The sequence below is a fragment of the Chionomys nivalis genome, chromosome 13, assembly GCF_950005125.1.
Source record: "Chionomys nivalis chromosome 13, mChiNiv1.1, whole genome shotgun sequence".
In the NCBI taxonomy this organism is placed as follows: Eukaryota; Metazoa; Chordata; class Mammalia; order Rodentia; family Cricetidae; genus Chionomys; species Chionomys nivalis.
In genome coordinates this window covers 62,234,062-62,260,790 of record NC_080098.1, presented here as the reverse complement: position 1 = coordinate 62,260,790, position 26,729 = coordinate 62,234,062, and the positions used below count along the sequence as shown (strand labels likewise).

The 26,729-nt window shown below is 44.3% G+C and overlaps 1 protein-coding gene across 6 annotated transcripts in view; it reads left to right on the top strand.

Moving 5' to 3' along the window:
- Positions 1–26,729, top strand: part of Kif13a (kinesin family member 13A) — a 181,848-nt gene that overhangs the window by 139,387 nt on the left and 15,732 nt on the right. For 4 of the 6 annotated variants that reach the window (XM_057787263.1, XM_057787262.1, XM_057787261.1 and 1 more), the window contains exons 23-36: positions 2,412–2,563; positions 4,581–4,713; positions 4,880–5,026; positions 7,890–7,928; positions 9,496–9,595; positions 10,933–11,059; positions 13,835–13,890; positions 14,638–14,762; positions 14,976–15,152; positions 17,194–17,286; positions 17,425–17,577; positions 19,396–19,473; positions 23,420–23,467; positions 24,783–24,888. In XM_057787263.1, coding sequence (XP_057643246.1) covers positions 2,412–2,563; positions 4,581–4,713; positions 4,880–5,026; positions 7,890–7,928; positions 9,496–9,595; positions 10,933–11,059; positions 13,835–13,890; positions 14,638–14,762; positions 14,976–15,152; positions 17,194–17,286; positions 17,425–17,577; positions 19,396–19,473; positions 23,420–23,467; positions 24,783–24,888 — 1,534 coding nt within the window. The remainder of the gene's footprint in view (positions 1–2,411; positions 2,564–4,580; positions 4,714–4,879; positions 5,027–7,889; positions 7,929–9,495; positions 9,596–10,932; positions 11,060–13,834; positions 13,891–14,637; positions 14,763–14,975; positions 15,153–17,193; positions 17,287–17,424; positions 17,578–19,395; positions 19,474–23,419; positions 23,468–24,782; positions 24,889–26,729) is intronic. The other 2 variants (XM_057787264.1, XM_057787260.1) reach the window with 1 other exon arrangement.

Here is a 26,729-nt window from a genome sequence, read left to right as displayed (position 1 = left end):
TACAGACAGAATATTGTATACATAATAAATAAATAAAATTTAAAAAAAAATAATTTATTTCTTTTTATTTTATGTACATTGGTGTTTGCCTGTATGTATGTCTGTGTGAGGGTGTCAGATCTTGAAGTTACAGAGAGTTGTGAGCCGCCATGTGGGTGCTGGGAATTGAACTTGAGTTCCCTGCAAGAGCACTCAGTGCTTTTAACCGCTGAGCCATCTCTCCAGCCCCCCTTATTAATTTTTTTAAAATGTTTTTATTGTTGTCTGGCAGTTTTAGAGTTTTAGTCATTTTCATGCTCAGTTCCCTTTTCTCATCTCCTTACTGCACTGAAACCTCTTCTTCCCACAAGTCCCCTCCTCCTTTCGTTCTCCTCTTCCTGTGTCACTGGTGGAGTTAAGAGTTTCTCGCCTAAGTATAGGAGGGAGCTTATAGGCTGGATATCGGCAACTTATTGTTGGCCACACCCCTAAAGAAAATAATACCCCTCTCCCCCAAATCTGTTAAATCACAAAAGGGTCCTGCTGTGTAGCTCAAGCAGGCCTAGGACTCAGTATGTGGCCTATTCTGCCCTCCAGTTCATGGCCACCCTTCTGCATCTGCCTTCCAAGTGCTGGGATTACAGGCAGGAGTCCCTAGGCATGGCTAAAATCTTCTTATGACTCAGAAGTTCTCCCCGTATGTGGTGGCGCATGCCTGTAATCCTGGAACACAGGAGGCTGAAGCAGTAAGATCCCATGTTCCAGGACAGGAGATTCTCTCTCAGAAGAGTTTTCCCTGTGAGTTAGTTTCTTTCTTTCTTTCTTTCTTTCTTTCTTTCTTTCTTTCTTTCTTTCTTTCTTCCTTCCTTCCTTCCTTCCTTCCTTCCTTCCTTCCTTCCTTTTTTTCTTTCTTTCTTTCTTTTTAATTGAACAAAATATTTTATTGGACTTTGTAAAGTTCCAATGTACTCATTATAAATTCAAATAATTAGGGAATATATAAAATGAAATCTGAACCGTCTCCGCTTGGAGTTTTATTCTACAAGCGTATAGCCATGTTTCTTTTTAAGAAATATGCTGGTAGCTGGGCGGTGGTGGCGCACGCCTTTAATCCCAGCACTTGGGAGGCAGAGACAGGCGGATCTCTGTGAGTTCGAGACCAGCCTGGTCTACAAGAGCTAGTTCCAGGACAGGCTCCAAAACCACAGAGAAACCCTCTCAAAAAACCAAAAAAAAAAAAAAGAAAGAAAGAAAGAAAGAAATATGCTAGTAGGGCTGGAGATATGGCTCAGTGGTTAAGAGCACTGGCTGCTCTTCCAGAGGACCTGGGTTCAATTCCCAGCACCCACATGGCAGCTCACAACTGTCTGTAAATCCTGTTTCAGGGGATCTGACACCCTCACACAGACATACATGCAGCCTTATTATGGCATTTTCATCCATATGAATTCTATGCCTTGTTCTAACTCATCTCCTTCTGCTGCTGTCCTCTCCCATCCCCTCCCCACACACTGGCTTCTTCTCCTCCTAAGTAGCATTCCCCCCCCCCATTTTGTTGTTCTTGTTGTTACTGTTTTTCTAATCGTCTTCTAAATATTCCCCATCCTGGATCCACAGGGCTGTTTATATCAGGAAGACAAAGGCTGGATTTTCAGTGTGTACTATTTAACAACTGTTTAAATACATACGGATCCCCAAATCCCTGGGTTCACAGTGTGACTTTAGAGGTTGTTAGTTTATTTGTTGTTTGTTTTATTTTGGTTTTCAGTCCTAAAGAACATAGATTGGACTCACTGACCACTGTGTTTCTTTTCCTCCTAACTTTCTGGGTCTGTCTCCAGATGAAATAGGAAGTAGATAGAATAAGGCTCAGTCTCCTTAGTAGCTGTTTCTGGCAATGAGTCTATGAATAACTGCCTCTGAGTCTCTGCTCGGGCTCCCGAGGAGGCTGATAGGAAGGAAAGTGGCTTGGCATTAGGCCTGCTCAGTGTCCTAGGTGACCAGCTACAGCTCTCAGGGAACTCTATACATTTCTACAGTCGTGGGCTTGTCATTTAGAGTGAGGAATTGAAGAGAGACACACTCACGAGCAAGAGCCCAGGCCAGGAAGGAATCAGATAGTTCAAGTCCCTTATGGGGTAAGTCTCGAAGTGCAGCTAGGGTTATCCGGAGGTCAGAGTGGTTCACTGGAGCTGGCCATGAGCCAAAGTAAGGGAATGCAGATGCCAGCTCTGCACCTAAAGTCAGAGTTTTGAGTTCGGCTTTGTTTGCTAGAACTGAGTTACCTCCTAGATTTCTTCCAGATACGGCATCCTGTGAACCTGGATGCTTTCCTGCAGAACAGAAGAGATGGGGTTTAAGGTTGAGAGCAGATAATTGGGTGCCATTATACCAGACTCTCAGTGTGCTGTCCTGCCTTCTGCTTGTCCCAGGACTTTGTGGTGACTGTCACAGAAGAATTCCTAGAGTTCATTTCCGATGGCGCGCTGGCGATTGAAGTGTGGGGCCACCGGTGCGCTGGGAACGGACGCTCCATCTGGGAGGTCGACTCCCTCCATGCGAAGACAAGAACATTGCATGACAGGTTTGTTCTTGCTGCAAGCATTAGCTGCAGGGGTCAGGAGCAGCTCATGACCTTAAGTGAGCATTGAGGCTTCAAACCCTGGGGCTTCGAAGAAGTTGCTCAGCCTTTGAGCCCATTTCCTCCTTTGTAGTACTAGAAGAAGCCACCACTTGAAGCCACCAACATCGAAACACACTGTGGATAGTGAGTCACCGAAACCAGCCGGACTGGAGTAATTGCTGTACTGATGTGGGAAAAATCCTTGGTTTACTTAACATCAAGCACAAAAATTATGTTTATTTTTAAAGTCTTTATTACATTAGTGTGTGTGTATGTGTCTGTGCGTGCACGCATGTGCGCGCCAAGAGAGGTCGGAGGACAGCTTGCAGGAGTCAGTTACCAATTTCCACCTCGTGGTTCCCAGGGATTGAACTCAGGTCATCTGGTTTGAAGGCAAGCTCTTTTACCTACTAGGCTACCTTGTTGACCCAAATCATAAATTTAAATGCAAAGAAAAATCTATAAATCTGGTAGAAGAAAATAGTAGAATATCTTTTTACCAATTTTTATTGCTTTATAGGTTTTTTTTTTTTTTTTTTGAGATATGGTTTGGTTGTAATGGTTTGGCTGGCCTCACATTTGTGAGGTTGATATGGTTTGGCTGGCCTCACACTTGTGGTAGTCTCCTGTCTCGACCTACCAAGTGTTGAAATTGCTGATGTGAGCCACCATGCCCTGAGTGTTCATCATTGTCATTGTTGATGGTATCATTGTAAGCAAGTGCTCACTGTAAAACCCACCTGCTCTCAGATTCGCAATCCTCCTGCCTCAGCAAGTGCTAGTTTTACTGGTCTGTTCCATGCTGCCTGGAGGGGGATAGCATCTTTACAACTTTGACATGGTCACAGGTCCTCAGGCCACAATAACCATAGGAGGGAAAACTTCCAGGTTGGAGTTAATTCTACATTAAAGGTATAACCATGAAGATAAACAGCCAGGTGGTGGTGGCGCACACCCTTAATCCCAGCACTGGGGAGGCAGAGAACGATGAAAATGACCAAGCAACCATGATCTAAGAGAAAGCTCCTAATGTCTTTTTTTTTTTCTTACTATAGCATTTCCAGAAACAGAACGTAGCTCTTTCCACATGCCAGGCAAGCACTCTGCCATTCAGCTTCAGCCCTAAAATTGGCAATTTCTTTTTTTTTTTTTGGTTTTTCGAGACAGGGTTTCTCTGTGGTTTTGGAGCCTGTCCTGGAACTAGCTCTTGTAGACCAGGCTGGTCTCGAACTCACAGAGATCCGCCTGCCTCTGCCTCCCAAGTGCTGGGATTAAAGGCGTGCGCCACCACCGCCCGGCAAATTGGCAATTTCTTATAAAGTTGATCATTTGCCTCTTCTGTGGCCCGGCAACCCCATACCTGGGGACTTACTTGAGAGAAATGAAAACTTAGGTCCACAAGTAGTGTTCGTGGGGCTTTACCAATACACCAGTGTCGCAATGAACCCAGGTATTTTCAGCAGGTGAATAAACAAATTACTGGGTTAGTCATTCAAGAGCAGCTTAGTCAGCATTAAAATCTAAAAGCACTGGGGCCAGGCATGGTAACATATGCCTTAAATCCCAGCACTTGGGAGACAGGCAGACAGGTCTCTGTGAGTTCAAAGTCATCTAGGGCTATAGAGAGAGACCCTGTCAAAGAAAGAAAGGATCATCCATCCATTGTGCCAAATGACTCAAGAGTCCACGCCACGTGGTTCCATTTTTATGACATTTTAAAACAGGCAGAGCTAACTTGGGTTTGTCAGCCCCCCTGGAATTCTGCACCTGAGCTGTGTATGCCTCTAAATGGAAGGTGTGGGTCAGTTAAACAGCCTGCGAGTCCATACCGCAGGATTGTGTGAGCGGTCATTGAGGAGGTAACCTGTGAGACACCGCCGGCACAGTGCCCAAAGGTGCTCAGAGATGGACGTTTATTACCGTTTGCTACCAGTGGCCCTGGCTGATGCTTGGCTTGTCGGGATGTGGTTTTTTGCAGGTGGAATGAAGTCACTCGAAGAATAGAAATGTGGGTCTCCATATTGGAACTGAATGAGCTGGGGGAATACACCGCCGTGGAACTTCACCAGGCGAAAGACGTCAACACTGGGGGCGTCTTTCAACTCAGACAGGTAGAAAGGTTTCATTTGTTTGCTTATCATCTCCTCCCTACTCCACTCTCAGAGTTTCTAGGCATGCCCTAGTTATTTTGTGTTTCTGTTCTCAAATTATCTCCCCTTGTTTCCTCCCCCAACCCCACCCCCATTTCTGGCATCTTCACTGCCTTCACCTCCGCAGGGGCACTCGCGTAGAGTGCAGGTCACAGTAAAACCTGTGCAGCATTCAGGGACGCTGCCACTCATGGTGGAAGCCATCCTGTCGGTATCCATTGGCTGCGTGACTGCAAGGTCCACCAAGCTGCAAAGGGGGCTGGACAGTTACCAGGTAAGACATGGGTCTGGGGTCATTGGTACCTAGGACTGGAGATGTAGTAGCTTCGTTGGAGGACACTTACCAAGCTTCCTCAGAAATACCCAGTACTTCAATTTTTTCTTTTAAATTTTAATTTTAAAAAGATCAAGGGATTGCAGAATTGGCTCATCAATTAAGAATGCATACTGCTCTTACAGAGAACTCAAATGCAATTCCTAGCACCCATGCGAGAGAGCTCAAAACACCTGTAACTCCATCTCCAGGGGATCCAGTGGCCTCTGAGGGCACCTGTGCTCATGTGCACATACCCACACTCAGATCACACACACACACAATTAAAAGGAGATATTTTCATTAAAAAGAAGAAATTTAAAAATCAGTTACTGTGTAAGTAAGGAAATTGATGTACAGTGGAAATCTTACTTGGAAATTCAGCAGCAGTTACCAACTGCATCTCTTCCAAGTCACATCCCCGTCTGTTGCCTTTCTTCTAAATATAAAATGCTGTGTTTGCTTAGTGTTACTTAGTAATGCTTACTTCTTAAAGCGCTAGTGGTTGCCTGCTCTGGGCTGCTTTTATTTTATAGCCAGTGCAATAGATGTGAACATTACTGCTGCCCCAGTCCACTTGCAGTGTTATCAGAAAATTGCTCCTCTATACCCTCACTTTAAACCAGTCTGTACTGTTCTTCTTTGTTATTATAAAAACCTATGCCCTTGATCATTTTGTCCATTAAATCTCCATCCTCCAAGCCCATTGTTCTCATTAAGAAATAAAAAGGATGCTGGCTGTGATGATACAAGTCTGTCGGCCCAGCACTTAGAATGTGGAGGCAGGAGAATTGGAGTTCAGGATCATCCTCAGCTTTAGCTGCATAATGAGTTTGAGGCTAGCCTGGGCTACATGAGACACTGTGGAGGGCGGGCAGTACAGAAAGCTACTCTGTGCCCTAGGAGAATAAACTTCAATAACTGTCCTCCTACTGTGCCTTGGAATAATGTATGTGTTTCAAGGGACTGGACACAGTTGAACCAGGGTCCCCTATTGTCAGATGTGGTAGAGAGGATCTCTCTGCCTTGCCAGAGAGAAAATATTTCCCTCCATTTCTCTGAGGAGTCTGGGTATGAGCCCAGCCAATCCTGAGAAACGGTTCATCTTCTACCGCAGTTTCTCTTTGGTTTCATGGTGTTGGCGCAGACTTTTCTGAAAGTTGGAGATGAATGCAGAGTTCTGGGCTTTGCCCGGCACTGCCCTCCTCTGGTCTGACCAAACTTCCCTGCTGCTCAGGGTATGTGTGCTTCCTTGAGAACGAGAGCAAAGGACAAGGAGATAGGGCACGTGGTCTGGGTGCTTCTCTAGCACACTTGTGTGTTGAGAGCCTGTGAGTAAGGAATCGAATGCATATCCTTACTCCAGGCCAGGCCCTTGTGAGCCAGTAACTTCCAGGGCGGCCACAGAAGTTACTTGGTAGCACAAGACTTACAGACAGGAGACCCCGGTTCCCCATTCATTTCCTGGTTCACTTAAACACCAGATTCTTTCTTTCTTTTCCAAAATGATGAAATAGATGCAACAATTCTCAGTTTCTTTCTGGAATAAAACTATGTTATGATATATGATATATCTATGTTATGATATATGATAAAATCAATCTTCAGCATAAGACATGGAGTTCATGTAGCTTAAGTTGTGACTTCCAAAATTAAAATGATTATAATATTCTCTCATGTCATTAAAAAAGATTGTTATAAGTTTAAATAAAAGAATTCACCGGGGATAGTGGAACATTCCTGTAATCCTAGAATTCGGGAGGCAGAGGCAAGAGGACCACTGTAGGTTCAAGGACGGCCTGGTCTACGTAGTGAGTTCCAGACCAACCAGGACTGCAGAGTGAGACCCTGTCTCTAAAGTGACAATAATGGCTGTGATAATGATAACTTGAGGGTGCTGTAGTCTCATTTTTAAGGAAAATTGTCTCTACCTAAACTCTTGTTTTCAGCTTGATTCTTTCTCTTGCCTAAAGTTTTTTTTAACCAACATTGTTACCTTGTGTAACTATTGCAAAATGCAGCCATGCCTTTGGGTTACTTGTGGTCCATACATAGAGAACACAGGTAGCCCATGCAGTCCAGCGGCTTGGCTTCCCCTGCAGTAACCAGCACAGAACCTTACATGCCCTTAACCTGGGTCCCCAGGCATTCCTGTGGCAACGTCATCCCTCTGAGTGATGCTCTCCAAAGAACGATTGCTGGGGATAGAGACAGGAGGTCCGGCTTCTGTCCTGAGCAGCCACCATCTGTGTGAACCTTGGATTAACCCTCCATCCTCTAGGGTCTCTGTGAGAAGAGAATCTCTAACTCCTTCATAGGTTAGCCTTCTGTCTGGCTAAGATCATCCCAAACTTCAGACAGCCCACCAGAATGCATGTCACCAGTGACAATGGCACAAGGCCTGGCCCAGGGATGTTGTTTTCCATCCTTATCTAAGAGAATTCTCTTGAAAAATATTTGATTTTCCTACTTCAAAAAAAAATTATTGGGGTATTAAAATGACTCAGTGGGAAAGGCACTTGCCTCCAAGTCTGACAACCCCAGAACCCACATGAGGAAGAAGAGAAATGATTCTTAGAAGTTGTCTTCTGTCTGTCTGTCTGTCTGTCTGTCTCTCTCTCTCTCTCTCACACACACAGACAGACAGATGGACAGACAGACAGACAGATGAATTTAATCCTTCCTATCTTTTGGGATTCAGTGAAATGTTTTACGGTGCCAATGTTGTACGAGGCGTCCATTGTAACGTGTTAAATTATCTTTCCCTGTGTGCTGTTTGAGAAAACGAAATGCATGTCCTTTATGTTTATTTTCTCCCCACCAGAGAGATGAGGAGGATGGCGATGATATGGATAGTTATCAGGTATTGCTGCCACTGTCAACCCTGTGCATGGGGCACAGCTCTCGCTAATCGCCAGCCTTCGCAAAGCAGGGCCCAGGGAGGTGGATACAGGGCCACGGAGTGAGAATGTGCAGTTTCTCACTTGCTTTTGGTTTGCTTTGTATGTGAGCAAGGTCACAGTACTATTTCTCGCGATTTTCCTGTTGATTCCAAATCTGTAACCAGACACTGCACTGTTTGCTCTGCCGGCTCCAGCGACCAGCTAGCAAAGCCTTGCTGAGCGAGACCACGATGGCTGTAAAAAGATGAACGATCTCAAAAAACACACTGCTCTCCGTTCAGTTCCCTGGTCCAGTCTCGTCTTTCCCCTACTAAACTGCACTTTGCCTCTCACTTCTGGAAGATTTCTGTCACCCTAAGTGCCATTTTTATTGAACAACAAGCTTAGAGACTGAGCATAGACCTTTCTTTTGTTTTATTTAACCAGTGGCCCTCTCATTAGAGTCAACCTTAGTTCATCATGTTGAGAATTTAAATAGTGGCGTTCTCTTGTTGGAAATGGAGGAGAGGGGATGAGTGGATGTGCCATAGATACCCAGTCAGCCTCGACTAGCCTTACAACCACGGATGATGGTGGGGTCGTGGTCAGAGTAGTCAGCCAAGATGAAAGTTTCAGGCGTGAGTTCCCAGTCTTTGCACTGCTTTCCTGGATGTCAGTTGTGGGGACATTGTAGGAGAAGCTTCCAGGTTCCCACTCTTAGTATCAGGTCATCATCGCTAGGAGAGTTAGACCCAGAAGCGTCTGGGGTAGAAGTGATGGTTTTTCCTTCCCTACTAAGAAAGGATGAAACTGAACCACAACAGACCTCGGGAGGAGGTCAGGATCCCCTCAGGTCTCAGCTGTGCCATCAACTAACTTGTGGCTTTGGGCGTGCTTCCTGCCATGCACACAGTGGAGTCCAGCATCTGCTTCTGGGAGTTCTTCTAGCATGGCTGACTGCATGTGGAGTTTTTGCATGGGAGATGTTTGGTTATCCTTGCGGTGATGGTTGGCTGTTAAAATCTTCGCAGCAAATTTAGGAAGTTTTCTGCTGACCTATTCTTTGCATTTCAGAAAAAAAAATCTGGTATTAATTAATTAATAGCAAGGCCATTGAACTCTGAACTACATAAATATCTGTCGTTCTCCCTACCATTTGATGCCCTGTGCTTCGAGCTTGGCTTTTGGTAGCCTTCTGCTTGAGATCACACGTCTTTCAGTGACTGTCGTGCAAATGTACACAGATGTGGGTGTGTACACCTGCAACATAAAATCACCTTGCAGCATAAAGATCATCCTGCTCTGGCATCATTCAAGCTTGCCTTTTAGTGTAACTATCCTGATCTCTGATTTCTGGGTACCAGCATCCTTGGTCAGCATGGAGTATTCTGTGGCCTCTGCTTTCTTACCTATTAATTAATCACTGAGACATGCAATGGCCTTTCCTGATGAAAAGCTCCCCCAATCTACTTAAATATCTTTTTTAAACAAAAGGAATCATTGTCTACACTTTCTATAGAGAAATAAAAAGCTTCCCTCTCTTGTCAGGAAGAAGACTTGAACTGCGTAAGAGAGAGATGGTCAGATGCACTCATTAAACGGCGGGAATACTTAGACGAACAGATTAAAAAAGTCAGCAATAAAAAAGGTATGTGGGGGGCTGGAGAGATGGCTCAGCGGTTAAGAGCATTGCCTGCTCTTCCAAAGGTCCTGAGTTCAATTCCCAGCAACCACATGGTGGCTCACAACCATCTGTAATGAGGTCTGGTGCCCTCTTCTGGACTTCAGGCATACACTCAGAAAGAATATTGTATACATAATAAATAAATAAATATTTAAAAAAAAAAGGTATGTGGGGGGCAGGCAGGAGATGGCTCAGCAGATAAAGGCACTTGCCACCAAGCCTGATGACACAGGTTCAGTCCCCAGAGCCCTCATGATAAGAGAGAACCGACATTCACAAGCTGTCCTCCCGTGTCCACATGTACTGCGACACGCTTGTCCCATCCCACACACAAAATAAATAAATGTAAAAAAAGTACATGGGATTAAACTCTCCCAGGAGTAGCTTTTTCAGTATTGTACAGTGGTAATAACAACAACAACTAATCCGTGTGAACCACACCTTTAATCCCAGCTCTTGAGAGACAGAGGCAGGTGGAGCTCTATGAGCTCAAGGCAAATGTGATCTACATAGTGAATTCCAGACCAGCCAGGGCTACATAGTGAACCCCTGTCTCAAATAAATGGTCGGGTGGATGGATGGGTGGATGGATGAATGGATGGATGGATGGATGGATGGATGGATGGATGGATGGATGGATAAATAACCTTACGCTTTCAACTTGACTTCACAGTCACTCATAGTACTTAATGCTTTGCTAGTCCATGTGGATTTTGCTCCATTTTGTGTCAACAAAATTCACCTTGGTTAACCATCTCAGCTGAGTGTATGGTGTAGGTTTGTCTACCCAGTGAGTATACCCAGGGAAGCCCAGAATTGAGTTTGGACCATGAAGATAGAAAAATATGTCCAGTAAAATCCTTTTCACCGTGAGCCTGAAGAAAAATGTTTTGTGGAGCGAGGTATACAATGCTTTTAAATACCCTACCTTTGTAACATGGCTTGTCAGTTTATAAACCACATCACACCCATTAATAAACTGGCTCATTCCAGCAAGTGTATAAAGTAGATACGGCATATATTCCTAACCCCTGCCCCCAGATGGTGCACCAGTAATACAAACCCCTTCCTGGCCACTCTCCCGGCTCTGTGTATTTCATCTGGCTTCTACCTGAAGTTGACGTCATATCCTGCCTCTGTCTGGTGTTCATGCTTGATCTTCAGGGCCACGGTTCCTTCTCTGGAGTATGGTAGCCGTATAAACCATGTTGGATGCCCCAGAGTGTAAACACTGGTTGTGTTACCCTTAGCTACTGTCCCTTCTCTTTTGCTGTCACTCATGTCCTCCTGATGTTCCACAGAGAAATCAGAAGACGACATGGAGCGGGAAGCCAGGCTGGTGGAGCAGTGGGTGGGGCTGACGGAAGAGAGGAACGCAGTGCTGGTGCCTGCCCCCGGCAGTGGGATCCCCGGGGCACCGGCTGATTGGTAAGGCCACCCTTTATGCAGGCCAGGCTTGACCTGCGACAAGCACCGTGCAGATAGCTTTCGGTATCAGCTAGCTGCAGCGGAGGGAAGGGCCACCCAGCTTCAGCATGCCATCTTCTCTGTAACTTCCCCACCAGAGCCAGCTTCTTCCAGAGGTGACCTGACTGGGCGTAAATGCTGCATTCCCCTCTTCCTCTGAATGAGCAACTTGGATCCTGTTTCTTCCCTCTAGACTAAGAAGAAGGTTTCAAAGTGTACTGGGCTAGAAGGTGGCTTCAAAATATACTAAAAGAGCACAGAAAATAGATCTTATTTGCCCTGGCACGTGCTTACTTTGGCCGGTATTAATGGATAGAGCAGTGGTCCTCAACCTTCCTGATGCTGCAACCCTTTAATATATTTCCTTATGTTGTGGTGACCCCAACCATAAAACAATCTTCCCTGCCACTTCATAACTGTGGTTCTGCTGCTTTCATGAATTGTAAGCTTCCGATCCTCCTGCCTCCACCTCCCAGTGCTGGAGTTATAGGTCTGTGCCACTGCACTCATTTCAATACAGTGCTGGGCACTGAACCCAGGCCTTTATGTGTTCTAGACCAGTGCTCCTGCCAACTTAGCCACAGTCTCTTTGTATTTCTTGAACTACTTCTTGCGTTTATTCCTGATATGCGAGTAGAATGGTGTTTTTAGTTCTGTTGTAAGACTTACAGACATAAAAAGAGGCTTTGTTCATTTGAATGTAGCTTATTTATTATAATGCATATTATGTATATAAAATTCCTTTTGTGTATATTTATTTAAAGGTAGCTCTTTGACTTTTTGTTTTTCATTTTGTTTTGGCTTTTTTAATTTTTTTATTTTTAGAGACTGGGTTTCTCTCTGTGGCCCTGGCTGTCCTGAAACTCCCTCCGCAGACCAGGCTGGCCTCGAACTCACAGAGATCCACCTGCCTCTGCCTCCAGAGTGCCGGAATTAAAGGCGTGAGCCACCACCGCCCAACTGCTCTGTTGATTCTAATTCTCATTCTTACTACTAAGCCATGTCTTAGAAATTTACTTATACATTGTTCTTGTTGTTTGGGTTTTTGTTGTTGTTGTTTTGTTTGGGGGTTCTGCCTCTTTGTTGTCATTGCTTGTGTTTTGTTTTTGTAGTGCTAGGATCAAACTCAGGGCCTCCATTCTACCCCTGAGCTACATCCTCAGCCTCTGTTCTGAGTGGCTAGGAGAAAACCCAGCATCCCCTTTGAACACCGTATACATGTCCAGATCTGCTCTGGACAGATAGACATGCTAGTGATGTTCCCATATCTCTGGATCATGGAAGTGACATCAGTTTCATGGTCTTCCTGAGGAAGTGCTGTGCCTGCTGCTTCCCCTCGCAGCCTCTGCCTGTGTGTTGGAATCCTGTCTGTAGTGTGCAGTGTCTCTGCAGGGTGCTCCCTGCGAGGAGTCAGCTTGTGCAGACCTTGCTGGTCTTCAAAGCCCTCCCTAGTAAAACGTCCTCACCTCAGCCTCGTTATGTGATGTTTTCCAGCCCCACATCATCTTGAGTGTTCCTAAAATGTCACCCTGGGTCCCATCCTAGGTCTGCTTCAGATGAGGAAGCGTATGACCAGAGCTCTCGAAGAGCCCTCTGAGGTGATTCTAATGTGGGCCAGTTTGAGCAATGTGTTTGCCTGGTCTGTGCTGTACACACCACCTCCTTGCACAGACTGTGCGCACTCCTTTGGAGTTTTCTGGGTTCCCGTCCTTTTTGTTTACTTCCTCTAGGTTCTAATCCACCCCCTTCCATCTGACAGCACCCTGGTCCCTTGTCCCTGTGCCTGGAATTGTTTCTTTTCTTCAAAAATATTTCATTCATTTCTTATTCTTAGGTGTATGAATGTTTTACCTGTATGCATTTTATACACACCATATGTGTGCCTGGTGTCTGAAGAGGCCAGGAGAGGGTGTCAGGTCCCCTGGAACTAGAGTTATAGAGGGCTGTGGGTCACAGTGGGGTGCTGGGAACTGAACCCGAGTCCTCTGAGAGAGGAGAAAGTTCTCTGAAACGTTGAGCCATCTCTTTGGCCCCCGGAACTGTTTTTTGAAAGGCTTCAAATCAACTTTGTTTTAGTTACTCACATCTCATACCTGTGTCTGGTAGTTTATTTGTATGTCACAGTGATTGCCATGTCATGTGTCAACATGGGAGTCAAAAAATGGTGTGTCTTTATAGCAATTTACTTTAAGAAATTAAAAATGGTGGAGTCTGGAGATACGGCTTAGTGCTGCTTGCTGTCAAGCCTGACAACCTGGATTTAATCCCTGGACTCCTGCAAGTTGCCCTCTGCCGTGGCACATGTGCCCCCGCACACAGAGAGACACATACACAATAAGACAAACATAACAAAGAGATGCGATGGGGTGACATGAGTAGGCGTCACAACCCCACAGTGGGGGTCTTTCTGTTTCCATGGCTCTGCAGTGTTTTCGTAATTAAAAAATACAGTGCTGGGATTAAAGGCGTGTGCCACCACCGTCCGGCTTTTTTTTTAAATATTTATTTATTTATTTATTTATTTATTTATTATGTATGCAATATTCTGTCTGTGTGTGTTTGCAGACCAGAAGAGGGCAGCAGACCTCGTTACAGATGGTTGTGAGCCACCATGTGGTTGCCGGGAATTGAACTCATGACCTTTGGAAGAGCAGGCAATGCTCTTAACCACTGAGCCATCTCTCCAGCCCCCAAAACACACCTGTTCTTACAGTTAAATTTTGTTGTTGAATTTAGGGTCCCGCCTCCTGGAATGGAAACACACATACCGGTTCTCTTCCTAGATCTGAATGGTAAGTAAGTATTTAACCCATCTCGGGATTATCAATGCTGACTAAGATCATCTCCTCAGACTTGTGTTCTTTTGGGTGCCTAAATCACTCCCATAATTACTGATATGGCACATGAGGTGACAGTGTGGCTCTGGGCATATGCATTAGCATGGCATCCGGTCATTGGAGGAGAGCTGTGGGGGTCTGATTGCCCACAAAGCACCAGGGCATTGCAAACTGCAAACAAGAACTCAAAGCATGTGCTCTGAGATATGAATGATTGACATCACCTGCAAAAGGCATGGCCCCTGAAGATTCTGTGTTAGGCTTGGCCAGGGCTGAGGAACTGCATTTCTGACTGGTACCCTGTGCCCTCAGCCCTTAAGGTGGGGAAAAAAAGAGAAGGTAACAGACTTCATGTAACATGGCAGCAGGAGAAAATGCTCTCATGAAACCCATGACTTTTAATAAAAGTATAAAATAATACTTATAAAATAAGTCAGATGATGGCTCATGCCTTAATGCCAGCACTTGGGAGGCAGAAGCAGGTGGATCTCTGTGAGTTCAAGGCCAGCATGGTCTATAGATCATGTTCCAGGACAGGTTACAAAGCTACACAGAGAAACCCTGTCTTAAAAAGAAAAAAGAAAAAAAGAAAAAAAAAAGTATGGAAAAAATAATTTTAAAGGCATATTTTTAAATGCTGGTGTTTGCTTAAAAGCTGACTTTCTTTGCTCTGTTTTCATCTTGCCCCTCGAACTTGCTCAGCGGATGACCTTAGTGCCAATGAGCAGCTGGTGGGCCCCCACGCATCGGGTGTGAACTCCATCCTGCCCAAGGAGCATGGCAGTCAGTTCTTCTACCTGCCCATCATAAAGCACAGTGGTGATGAGGTAATTTACCCCAGGGCTCTCGGGGTCTTCACACGCACACAAGCCCTATCAGCCTGATAAACCCAGGTAGAGACCCTGAGGGCTTTGATCAAATGCCGGCTGGGTCACCATTCAGAGTAGTTGAAGGAAGAAGTCTACTTGGTCACAGCAAGTAGAATTGATTTTCTTTCTCTGGGATGTCTTGTCTGTCCCCCAACATTCTGCTCCTCCCAGGTTTCAGCCACAGCTTCCTGGGACTCCTCGGTCCACGACTCTGTTCACCTGAATCGGGTCACGCCACAGAATGAAAGGATCTACCTGATTGTGAAGACCACAGTTCAACTCAGCCACCCGGCAGCTATGGAGCTAGTGTTACGGAAGCGGATTGCAGCCAATATTTATAACAAACAGGTAGCGGCAGAACTGACTTACCGTCGCGTGTACAAGGGCAAAATGATCTCCTCTGTGTCACACCCTATTTTGTAACACTCGTAAACAGCTTGGGTGTTATGGAGCCCATAGTAGTAGTGGCCAGGTGAAGACTTCAGAAGGAAATGTCAATGCAAGACTCATTAACTTTTTCCATGTTCACTGGTTAGGATATCCATAATCTTTGGAACTGAAGACATGGCTCAGCAGTTAGGAGCACTTTTTGCCCATCTAGAGAATTTGAGTTTGTCAGGTGTCTGACATCTGACTGTAACTCCCGCTCCAGGGGATCTGACATACTCTTCTGTTCTCCTTGGGCACCCCCACACATGTGCATGTATTCACACACAGAGATACACACATACACAAATGAAATAAACTTTTTCTTTAAAAGAAGAGCCTGTAATATTTGTAGGCAGCAGCTGCCACTGTCTTAGCAACAGCAGAGACAAACGGATGTTTCCTGTCCTCACCACCTGTTCCCAAATACCCCGCAGCCACTTCCCAAATTACCACATAGAGGCTTATATTAATTATAAACGCTCAGCCAATAGCTCAGGCTTATTACTAACTAGCTCTTATATTTTAAGTTAATCCTTATTCCTTATTTATGCTCTATCACATGGTGGGTCCTTTATTAGCATGGTACGTTCATCTTCCTCTGCATCTAGCTGGTGATTCCTTCCCATCATCCTTAGTTTGGTCGCCCCACTTACTCTCCCTGCCTGGCTACCGGCCAATTGGCATCTTATTAAACCAATTCAAGTGACAAATCTTTACAGTGTACAAGAGGATTGTTCCACAGCAGGCCCTGGCATGTTAGTGAAAACACTGGGACCGAGCAGACTTCTGCTGCTTTGCTAAAACCCATGTCAGAGGTACTGTCAAGAAAACCGACCCCCAGGGTTCCTCAGATTGTTCTAGGAAAGCTGGCTAACCCCTGAAGAGATGAAGGGCAGTTAGCACAAGGGAAGCAATGAAAATGAGAATCCCAGGGATGTCCCACCTCTGCCAGACTGACCCCAATCAGAGCTGCATTTAGCTCTTAATGCTCTTGCTGTGCAGCTTGGGTTAGAACTGCCTGTGTGGCCGGGCCGTGGTGGCGCACGCCTTTAATCCCAGCACTTGGGAGGCAGAGGTAGGCGGATCTCTGTGAGTTCAAGACCAGCCTGGTCTACAAGAGCTAGTTCCAGGACAGGCTCCAAAGCCACAGAGAAACCCTGTCTCGAAAAACCAAAAAAAAAAAAAACTGCCTGTGTGGACCAGGCTCGTAGCTTTGGTTGGAACTACCTGTGTAGACCAGGCCCGCAGAGATGTAGAGCCTTGAGCTCACAACGATCTCCTGTCTCTGCCTCCTGAGTACTGGGATTAAAGATCCCAGCCTGAGACGAGAAGTTTCAGAAAGTGGGTTTTATTACATATGTATATTTACTTAGTGTATGTGTGTGTGCCGGCTTGCGTGCTACAAAGTATGCATGGAGGTTGGAGGACAACTTGCAGGACTCAGTATATGCTTTCCCTCATGTGGGTCCTGGGGATCAGACTCGGGACCTCACGCATGGAGACAAATACCTTTACTCACAGAGCCATCTTGCCAATCAGAGACAAGATTTTTAGGCTTAGTTTCTCGTTGGATTTTGTTGTTTTCTGCTCTTTTTCTTTTCTTTCTTTCTTTCTTTCTTTCTTTATTTATTTATTTATTTATTTATTTATTTTGGTTAGTTGCTTGAAACAAGGTCTCATTCAGTAGCTCGGACTGGCCTCAAGCCTGTTATATTCACTGTGCTACCCAGACTGGCTTTGAAACGGATAAGAAATCCTCCTGCCTCAGACTCCCAAGTATGGAGATTTTAGATGTGAGACACCATACCCACCTCCTTTGTTTTGTTCCCTTTCTGTTTTGTTGAATATATCTATACTACTAGAATCATTTATAATAATTTTCCAATTTGGAAAATGCGAAATTGGTTTGTCTTAGATTCGTCACACAGTTTAATCCTGCTTTCCTTTCCTTCCCTACCAGAGTTTCACCCAGAGTCTCAAGAGAAGGATATCTCTGATAAATATATTTTACTCTTGTGGAGTGACCTATGAAATAGTGTCCAACATACCAAAGGTAACACGTGCTGCTTCTGCAGATGTCGGATGTAAGAGCGGAGGGGGAGTGTTGGTTCACTGTGCTTTGAAAGCACATCACAACACTTAGGGAAACGCCATTCACAAAAAAACAGTCGCCTCCTTTCTGTGCCTTTAGGCGACTGAGGAGATTGAGGACCGGGAAACACTGGCTCTCCTGGCAGCACGGAGTGAGAACGAGGGCACCTTAGATGGGGAGACATATATCGAGAAGTACACACGTGGGGTGCTGCAAGTCGAGAACATTCTGAGTCTGGAGCGGCTCCGGCAGGTGAGTGGTACCTGACTGCCTAGTCCTGAGGATGCCGTCACCAGCCTTCCCCAGCAGTGGGCAGAGATGACGCACACACCTCTCAAAATATGTCAGCGGAGGACTGCTTGGGTAGCCATTTCCCTAGTGAAAGAACTCTGACAAGAGTTTGAGTGTGTGTATGTGTTACATGTGTGATGTGTGCATGTATATTTGTGTATTTGTGTGTATGTGTGGTGTGTGTATATGTACATGTGTGATGTGTGTTGTGTATTTGTATGGTGTGTGTGATGTGATCATGTGAGTGTGGTGTGGGTGTGGGTAATGTATGTGGTTTGCAAGCACATGTGTGGCGTGGGTGATGTATGTGGGTGGGTGTGTGTGTGTACACTTGTTCGTTTTGATATAGGGTCTTGGTCTGGAAGCCTGCCTGGCTTAGAACTCAGTATGTAATCTAGCCTGTAGTTGGACTTTCCTTTGGACTGCCAGCTCACAAGACTTATTATCAATTATGAAAGCTTGACCTTAGCTTAGGCTTTTTTCCAACTAGCTCTTATAACTTAAATGGACCTGTTTCTGTTCATCTATGCTCTGTCAGTGGCTTTGCTACCTGTCCTCTGTACTGTATGTCCAACTTCAGTGTCTTGCTGACCTCTCCTGGGTCCAGATTCATTCCGAGTTTCTCTCTCTGCCCAGAAGTCCTGCCTGTTCTTTCCTGCCTAGTTACTGGCCATTCAGCTCTCTATTAAACCAATCACAGTGACATATTGTCAGACGTGTAAATAAATACTGTGTAACACTAGCCCAGTCTGCAACTCGTGGCTGTCCTCCTGCCTCTGCCTTTCAAGTGCTGGAACTACAGATGGGTGCCACCACGCAGTCCTCAAGCATCGTGTTCAAATGATGGAAGTGTAGTGTGTGGGTTAATTGTCGAGATCACCAGTGGACCAAAGTACTAGTGTAAATCACTCTCCAAAGAGAAAATCTGGGCCAGGAGAAGCTACGCAGCAAGGCCATTTGAGCCCAAGTAGACTGACTCCAGAGACCTTATGCTGAACCACATTTTGTCATTTTATTCCCAATATTCAGACTTCTAAGTTGTCGGTGGGACATTGATATAAAATAGTGAACTCAGAGTTGGTGGAGCGCTTAGCTTGAACCCCTGCATTCAAATTCCAGCACTGGGTAAACTGGGCATGGTAGTGGTGTGCACGCTCGTAATGTCAGCATTCGCAAAGTAGAGGCAGGAGGCACTGAAATTTGGCTGTCTTTGGCTACATAGTGAGTTCAAGATTATCCATTCTAGGCTACATGAGAGCCTCCATATCAAAAAATATATAATAAATAACACTAATAAGACACTACATTCAGCAGTGCCACCATGAACTGTTATGTAACATGTGCGCATTTCCTTGGAGTAGAAGTTGGCTTTGAAGACAGGATGTTGGGTGACCAAGGAGATGGATTCATGTTTGTCAAAGCAGTCTCCCTTTTCTGTAAAACACCAAAATGTGACGCAAGCAGAACCCCACAGCATCTCCTCTTAGGTTTCTTCGTTTCGTTTTTCTGCACACTTGCATCAGTTTATAGCGTGTCTGCTGCTTAGCAGCTTTCGTGGTTTGTGCTTTAAGTTTTTTACGTTTTTGATAGGTCAGGTTTTGTTGTTGTTGCTTTAAACACATGTAGTTGGGGTACCAGCCTTATAAGTATGGATTTGTTTTTGTGTACACCTGTGGTTTTTACGCTTGTGTTTTCTGAATCTTCTAAAATAAACACATGCTCCATTTATAATCTGACGACACAATTCCTGTTGTTATCTTTGTGTTGCTGTCTCTACAGGCTGTCACAGTCAAGGAAGCGCTTTCCACCAAAGCTCGGCACATTCGGAGAAGCCTCAGTACACCAAACGTTCACAATGTGAGTACGTACCTACAGGGAACTCATGTTCATGTGACTTAATCTGGGATTTGGGGACGGAGGATCTGGGACAACACAAGATCCTTGGGATGGTGGGAACAGGGCACACAGTCCTGGAGTGGGCACTCCAAAGTGCTGAGCTTGACTTTCCGTACCGGGGTGCACCCCAGACAGCCAGGATCCCATAGATATTTGCCTGTAGTGATCTTCTCTCTCAACCAATTCGTGTAGAAAATTCCCTTGACAGATGGCTTCTAGCAGCAGGGAAGCAAGGGCAGGTTAGTATAAAGACCCCTTCAAAGTGGTCACTTCCCAGCAACAGAAGGCACTGTAGTATTTCCATGGAAAACCTAATTCCTCCTTCCTGATCTCAGCAACTGTCTTAGAAAGGCCACAGAGCAAATATCCGTACTCACTGCTGTGCAGGTTACTGCGGACACAGTGCAAGCACTAGAAATAGATAATAGGGGTGGGAGCTGCCTTTGTAGGAGAGTGCTTGCCACACAAGCATGAGGACTTGAGTTTGGATCTCTAGGATTCATTAAAAGCCAGGCATGGGGGTGTGCTCTCCAAACCCTGGATCCCTGGTGTGTGCGGGAAAGCCAGGCTAGCCAAAAGTGGCAAGTTGTGAATTCAAGACCCCGTCTCAAAAATGTAAGGTAGAAAGCAACAGAAAAAGATACCCGAAGTCAGACTCTGCCCGCTTCATGTGTGAGCATAGACAGGCGCACATGTACATACACATTCACACCACACTTAAACACGCACACCTAATAGAGAATGAGAGACTCACAAGTTACAAATTGAAAGCACTCTCCGAGGCTGGGGATATAGGTCAGTGGTAGAGTACTTGCCTAGCAGATCCAATGTCCCAGATTCAATCCTCATTACTACAAAAGAAGAAAAGAAGAGCCGGGCGGTGGTGGCGCACGCCTTTAATCCCAGCACTTGGGAGGCAGAGGCAGGCGGATCTCTGTGAGTTCGAGACCAGCCTGGTCTACAAGAGCTAGTTCCAGGACAGGCTCCAAAACCACAGAGAAACCCTGTCTCGAAAAACCAAAAAAAAAAAAAAAAAAAAAAAAAAAAGAAGAAGAAAAGAAGAAATGCGTGTGTGTACACAGTTTTATCTTTTGGATGTTTTGTGTTGAAATAGGGTCCCATTATGCAGCCCTGGGTGGTCTCAAACTCACCGCGGTCACCTGCCTTTACTACCTAAGCACTAGGACTAAGGGTGTATACCACTGTGTCTAGCTAATTAAATTTTTTAAAAGACACTCTCTTAGTTAATTTATTTATCAAGAAAGAGGTCATAATATAAATTAAAACATATAGAACTAACTGATAATAAAAACATTCACAAACCAGTACTTGCGGAATGTAAAGTGGTACTTACATGGAAATCTTGAGCCCTAAAATGCCTACTTCACCCCTTGCCAGTAAGAATTCTAGACAGGATAGAAAAATGAAAGAACAAGAACTATTATTAAGAAATGTAAGGGCGAGGAGGGCATTAGTAGCCCATGCCTATAATTCCAGCACTCAGGAGGCAGAGATGGGCAGATCTCTGTGAATTTGAGACCAACCTGGTCTACAAAGTGAGTTCCAGGACAGCTAGAGCTGTTACACAGAGAAAACTTGTCTCAAAAAAGAAAAGAAGGAAGGAAGGAAGGAAGGAAGGAAGGAAGGAAGGAAGGAAGGAAGGAAGGAAGGAAGGAAGGAAGGAGAGAGAAGGCTCAATTGTTAAGAGCACTGGCTGCTCTTCCAGAGAACCCAGGTTCAATTCCCAGCACCCACATCACAGCTCACAATTGTCTGTAACTCCAGTTCCAGGGTATCTGGAAACTTACACAGACACACATGTACCAGTGCACAGAAAAGTAAATCATTAAAAAAAAAAAAAAGGAAGAAGGGATGGAAGGTATCGAGGACTTGTGAGATGGTCAGCAGGAAAAACACTTGCCACCTAATAACCACCTGAGTTCAATTCCTGGGACCTACATGGTGAAATAGAATACCAACTCCTGCTAATTGTCTTCTGTTCTTACACACACACAATAAGTAAATGTAGTAAAAATTTTAAGAAATTTATATGACTTTCGTCAGCCAGTGGTGGTGTACCCCTTTAATACCAGCACTCAGAGGCAGAGGTGGACAGATCTTTGTGACTTTGAGGCCAACCTGGTCTATAAAGTGACTTCTAGGACAGCCAGAAAACTGTTACACAGGGAAACACTATCACAAAAACAAAAAACATTAAAAAAAAAAGAAGGAAAGAAAAGAAAAAGAAATTTATATTAAGAAGAGTTTAAAAATCGAGCTGGATATAGTGGCACATACAGTGGCACATACCTGTACCACACATCTGTGCCATACACCTGTACCACACATCTGTACCACACACATAACCAGCCAGTGCTGTGTAGAATCTTTTTTTTTGTTTTGTTTTGGTTTTTTTGTTTTTTTTTTGTTTTTTTTTTCGAGACAGGGTTTCTCTGTGGCTTTGGAGTCTGTCCTGGAACTAACTCTGTAGACCAGGCTGGTCTCGAACTCACAGAGATCCGCCTGCCTCTGCCTCCCGAGTGCTGGGATTAAAGGCGTGCGCCACCATCGCCCGGATGCTGTGTAGAATCTTAAAGGGGGAAAAAAAGAGAAGGGGCCATCCTGATCAATGGTATGACATTTATTCAAAGCTTAACGTAAAAAAATAAAAAAACAATTGTAAAGCTATTTATTAAAGTGTTGGTTCTGTATCTGATCAAGGCTCTAGATTTAGATAATAATATTTAAAGAGAATACCAATAATAATAATAAATGAGAATGTAGAGATTCAATTTTAAAAAAGTCCAAAATATGGGAAACTTTATAAGAACAATGTCACCAGAAAAAGCAGCTGGCATAGAGTCTAGCAAATGAACTTCAAACAAACAAACAACATGATTTTATAAGATTGTCCTTTGGAAAAGTGGAGTTGCTAGCTGTGCCTCATTGGTGCAGCCCAGAGTCTGTGCTCCAGAAGTCTGGTGAGGAGATGCTCACAGACACACTGTATGCAGAACTAACTGATACTGAGCCAGCCATGGTGGCGGCACATGGTTAAGGCAGGAGGCTGGCATCTTGAGGCTAGCCTGAACTCCCTTAGTGAGACACTGTCTCATAAAACAGCAACAGAACAAAGAGAAAGTGAGGAGTACGGAAGCCAGGGCATAAGGACACAGATGTAGTGGACAGAGCCGGTGGAAGGTCTGTGCCAGCGTGCTTTGCTTGGGGTTCAAATCAGTCTCACTGAGTGACCCAGGCTAGCCTCAGATTCATAATCCTCCTGCCTCAACCCTCCTAAGCACTAGGATTATAGGTACGTACCACCTCACCTACTTCATACTTTGTAAATGAAAAACTAAGTAAGAAGCAGGACATCAGATGAGGGCACCTGCCACCAAGCCTGGTGACCCAAGATCAATCCCAAGACCCAGAGTGAGGAAGGAGAGAACTCATTCCTGAAATATGACCTCTGGCTTGTGTGTGCATGCCATGGCACACACAGACATACACAAATACTAAATTTCTATTTTAAATATTAGAAATTTATTAGAAGCAGCCTAAGTAGCCATCTGTAGAAGAATGGGGCCAAAACTCACTATAAAGCACCATGCCTAGTAATACAGCACTTACAATAGTATAAAATATGCTAAGTAATACTATTTATTATTTATGAACATATGTGTACATGTAATTATAGAAATATGTGTGAAAAGATGCCTGGTGGGAGATATATTTATAAATAAAAAGAAAATTAAGAATACGTGCCTGTAACCCCAGCACTCAAGAAGCAGAGACAAGAAAACTCTGCAAGTACCAGGCTGGCAAGAGCCATTATAAAACCCCGTCTCAAAAAGAGATGACTATTAAATATATGAATCATATTGGTAAAAATGTACATCTCTTACAGGTCTCCTCTAGTCGGCCAGATCTCTCTGGCTTTGATGAAGATGATAAGGTATGTATATTACAGTGAGCTAGAGTATCAACACCTCCTAAGTTCTTGAGAACATACTATGTGTGGACGTGTGTGTGTGTGTGCATGTGTTAAAGATTTTTTTCATGTATGTTTTTGCCTACGCTTATGTCAGTGCACTATTTGCATGAAGTGCCCACAGACACCAGAAGAGGGCACTAGAGCTCCCTAGACCTGGAGAGACAAAATAGTTGTGAGTCACTTGTGGGTGCAGGGAGCACAACCCAGGTCCTCTGATGAGCAGGAAGTGCTTTTAACCACTGAACCATCTCTCCAGCACCTGTGCTTATAGGTTTGGTTTACATATTTGAGAAACATAAACTTTATTCCTTAAAGGCAGCAAGTCCTAAGATGAAATGAGCTCGTATGATGTGTGAGTTTCCTGTTAGCCCACCAGCAGCTGTGTCTGTTCGTAGTTTATCATCTCAGGCTTAGGTTAAATAACCATACCTTTTAGTTACCTCAGACAGCCTCAGCTCGGGATGTGCAGAATTATGAATAGAAGGGCTCAGATAAATACAAGTAATTGCCTCTGGGGAGGGAGGGAGGTGGATGGGGCTACATAGGCTTTCAAAGGTCGTTTCATGGAGGGCATGGTGGTCGCTTCTTTAATCCCAGCACTCCAGAGGCAGATACAGGCAGATCTCTATGAGTCTGAGGTCAGCCAGGGCTACATAGTGAGAGCCTATGTCCTAATTTTTTTCATTGTATTTGTAATGATTTTATTAAATCTTAAAATATAAAATATACTGACATTTGCTTACTCGGTAGTATTTGTTTTAATTATGTTTAAGCATTAGCATATATGTTTTAAAAAATTGCAATAAAAGTGAAAACACATACTGAAACTATTTTTTAAAAAATTACAGCCAGACTAATTTTTTTTTTTTTTTTTTTTGGTGCAAGCCTTTAATTCCAGCACTTGGGAAATGGAGGCAAATACAGATCTCTGTGAATTTGAGGCCTCTCTGGTCTACAAAGCAAGTTCCAGAATATCCAGGGCTATACAGAGAGAAACCCAGTCTTAAAAAACCAAACAAACAAAAATTTGCAAGAGTTAGATATAGTGGTGCATGCCTTTCATCCCGGCACTTGGGAAGCAAAGGCATATGGATCTCTGTGAGTTTGAGACCAACAAGTTCTACATAGTCAGACCCTGTCTCAAAAAACAAAAAATGCGGAGGGTAAGCAGGAGAGGGGAGGAAAGAAAGAAAAGAAACAGAAACTGAAATACCGGCTGCCTTTCCGTTTTTCCAGAGTAACTTCATCGCAGGTGACCTATATCTTTACTTTGCAGGGCTGGCCCGAGAACCAGTTAGACGTGTCTGAGTACAGCTCCAGTTACCAGGATGTCGCGTGCTATGGGACTTTACCCAGGGACTCACCTCGCAGGAGCAAAGAAGGTAGTGGTGGCACTGCCTCCGGTGACAATCCCCTCAAGCAGATGTTCAAAGCCCGTCTTCTTAGCCAGAATATTCCACATTCCCTTACTGGGTTTCTTTTTGCTGTGTGTTCTATATAGCAAAATAATAGTTGTGCATGTACAAACAGAGTGCTGGGGATGGAACCAAGAACCTCGTGCATGCTCGGCAGGCACTCTCCAGCCTAAGAGAATACCTTTTTGTATTTTCAAATTCTCTAAATCTTTTTTCAATCCATCCTGTTCTGACCTTGTTTTGAGACACACATAATTCAGTTTTCTTAACCAAAAGAGTATTTACCTCTCATTCTTTTATGTAGCCCTCAAATGTTATGGAAACCCAACTCTAATACCTAACACAGGTTCATAAATGATAGCAGATATTAATTTGGTCAGTGGCAATATTATCATGTAAGTTCACAGTCTCCGGCCGGGCGGTGGTGGCGCACGCCTTTAATTCCAGCACTTGGGAGGCAGAGGCAGGCGGATCTCTGTGAGTTCAAGACCAGCCTGGTCTACAAGAGCTAGTTCCAGGACAGACTCCAAAACCACAGAGAAACCCTGTCTCGGAAAAAAAAAAAAAAAAAAAAAAAAGTTCACAGTCTCCTAGTGCCTTGAAGAGACCAACAGTCTATGGAAATGTAAATCTGCTATTAGTTTCTATCTTATATTTTAACTACCAAAGATCAAGAATCAGTGTAGCAGGAACTGGAAAGAAAATGGAAAAAGACAAAAGCCAGACAAGGTTGAAAAAAAAATCAGTGTAGTCCCACAGAGCCAGGTAGCCTGAGGCAAAAAGAACATATACAAGAAAATGTATATTCATTCCTGAGTATACCTAGTGAGCTTCTGTTTGTCCTTAAAATATAACCATAGAAGCCAAGCGGTGATGGCACATGCCTTTAATCCCAGCACCCAGGAGGCAGAGGCAAGGTCAGCCTGGTCTCCAGGGCTACACAGAGAAAACCCTATCTTGAAGGAAAAACTATATATAGCAAATACAACAATCAGTGATAAATGTCAGAATACACACCAGAGACCTTGGGGAGCCAGAATTGGTCTAATAAGTGGAACTGAAGCCAGATCTTGAAAAGAGTTAAGGGGCTGGAGAGATGGCTGCATGGTGAAGAACACTGGCTCTATTGCAGAAGACCCAGGTTTGATTCCCAGCACCCACATGGCCGCTTAAAGCCATTTGAAAGTCTAATCCTAGGGGATCTGAGGCCCTTTTCTGACCTCCCTGGGCACCAGGCATGCATGTGGTTCACAAACGTACGTGCAAATAAAATACCCATATGCATAAAATAACTAATAACGATAATAATTAATAATAATGATGGTTTTTAAAAGAAAAGATTTGAATTTTTTCTCATTTTGTCACTGATCAGCCTTTTAATAATTCTTTGTAACTTCATAGACTTAACTTTATTCTATTTTATTGTTACTACAATTATTTCCCTGTATTGCACAAGTTGGGAGTGGGAGTGTGTCACAGCACACACATCACAGGAAAGCTTGGGGGAGTCAACTTTCTCTTTCCACCATGGGGGTCCCAGGGATTGAACTCAGGTGAGCGGTTTGACGGCAAGCGTTTTTGACTACTGAGCTGTCTCACTAGCCTAATTTATCCCTGTACTTGCCTCCATCCATTGGAATGCTGGACTAATTATTGGCATATTATTTTTGCTATTATATCAGATATATATATGAATATATATCTGATGGGGGTATTAACTTTCCATTGCTGTGACAAGCTACCTGAGAAAAACTAACTTAAGGAAGGAAGGTTTCTTTGGGCTCATGGTTTCGAAGTGGTTCCGTCAA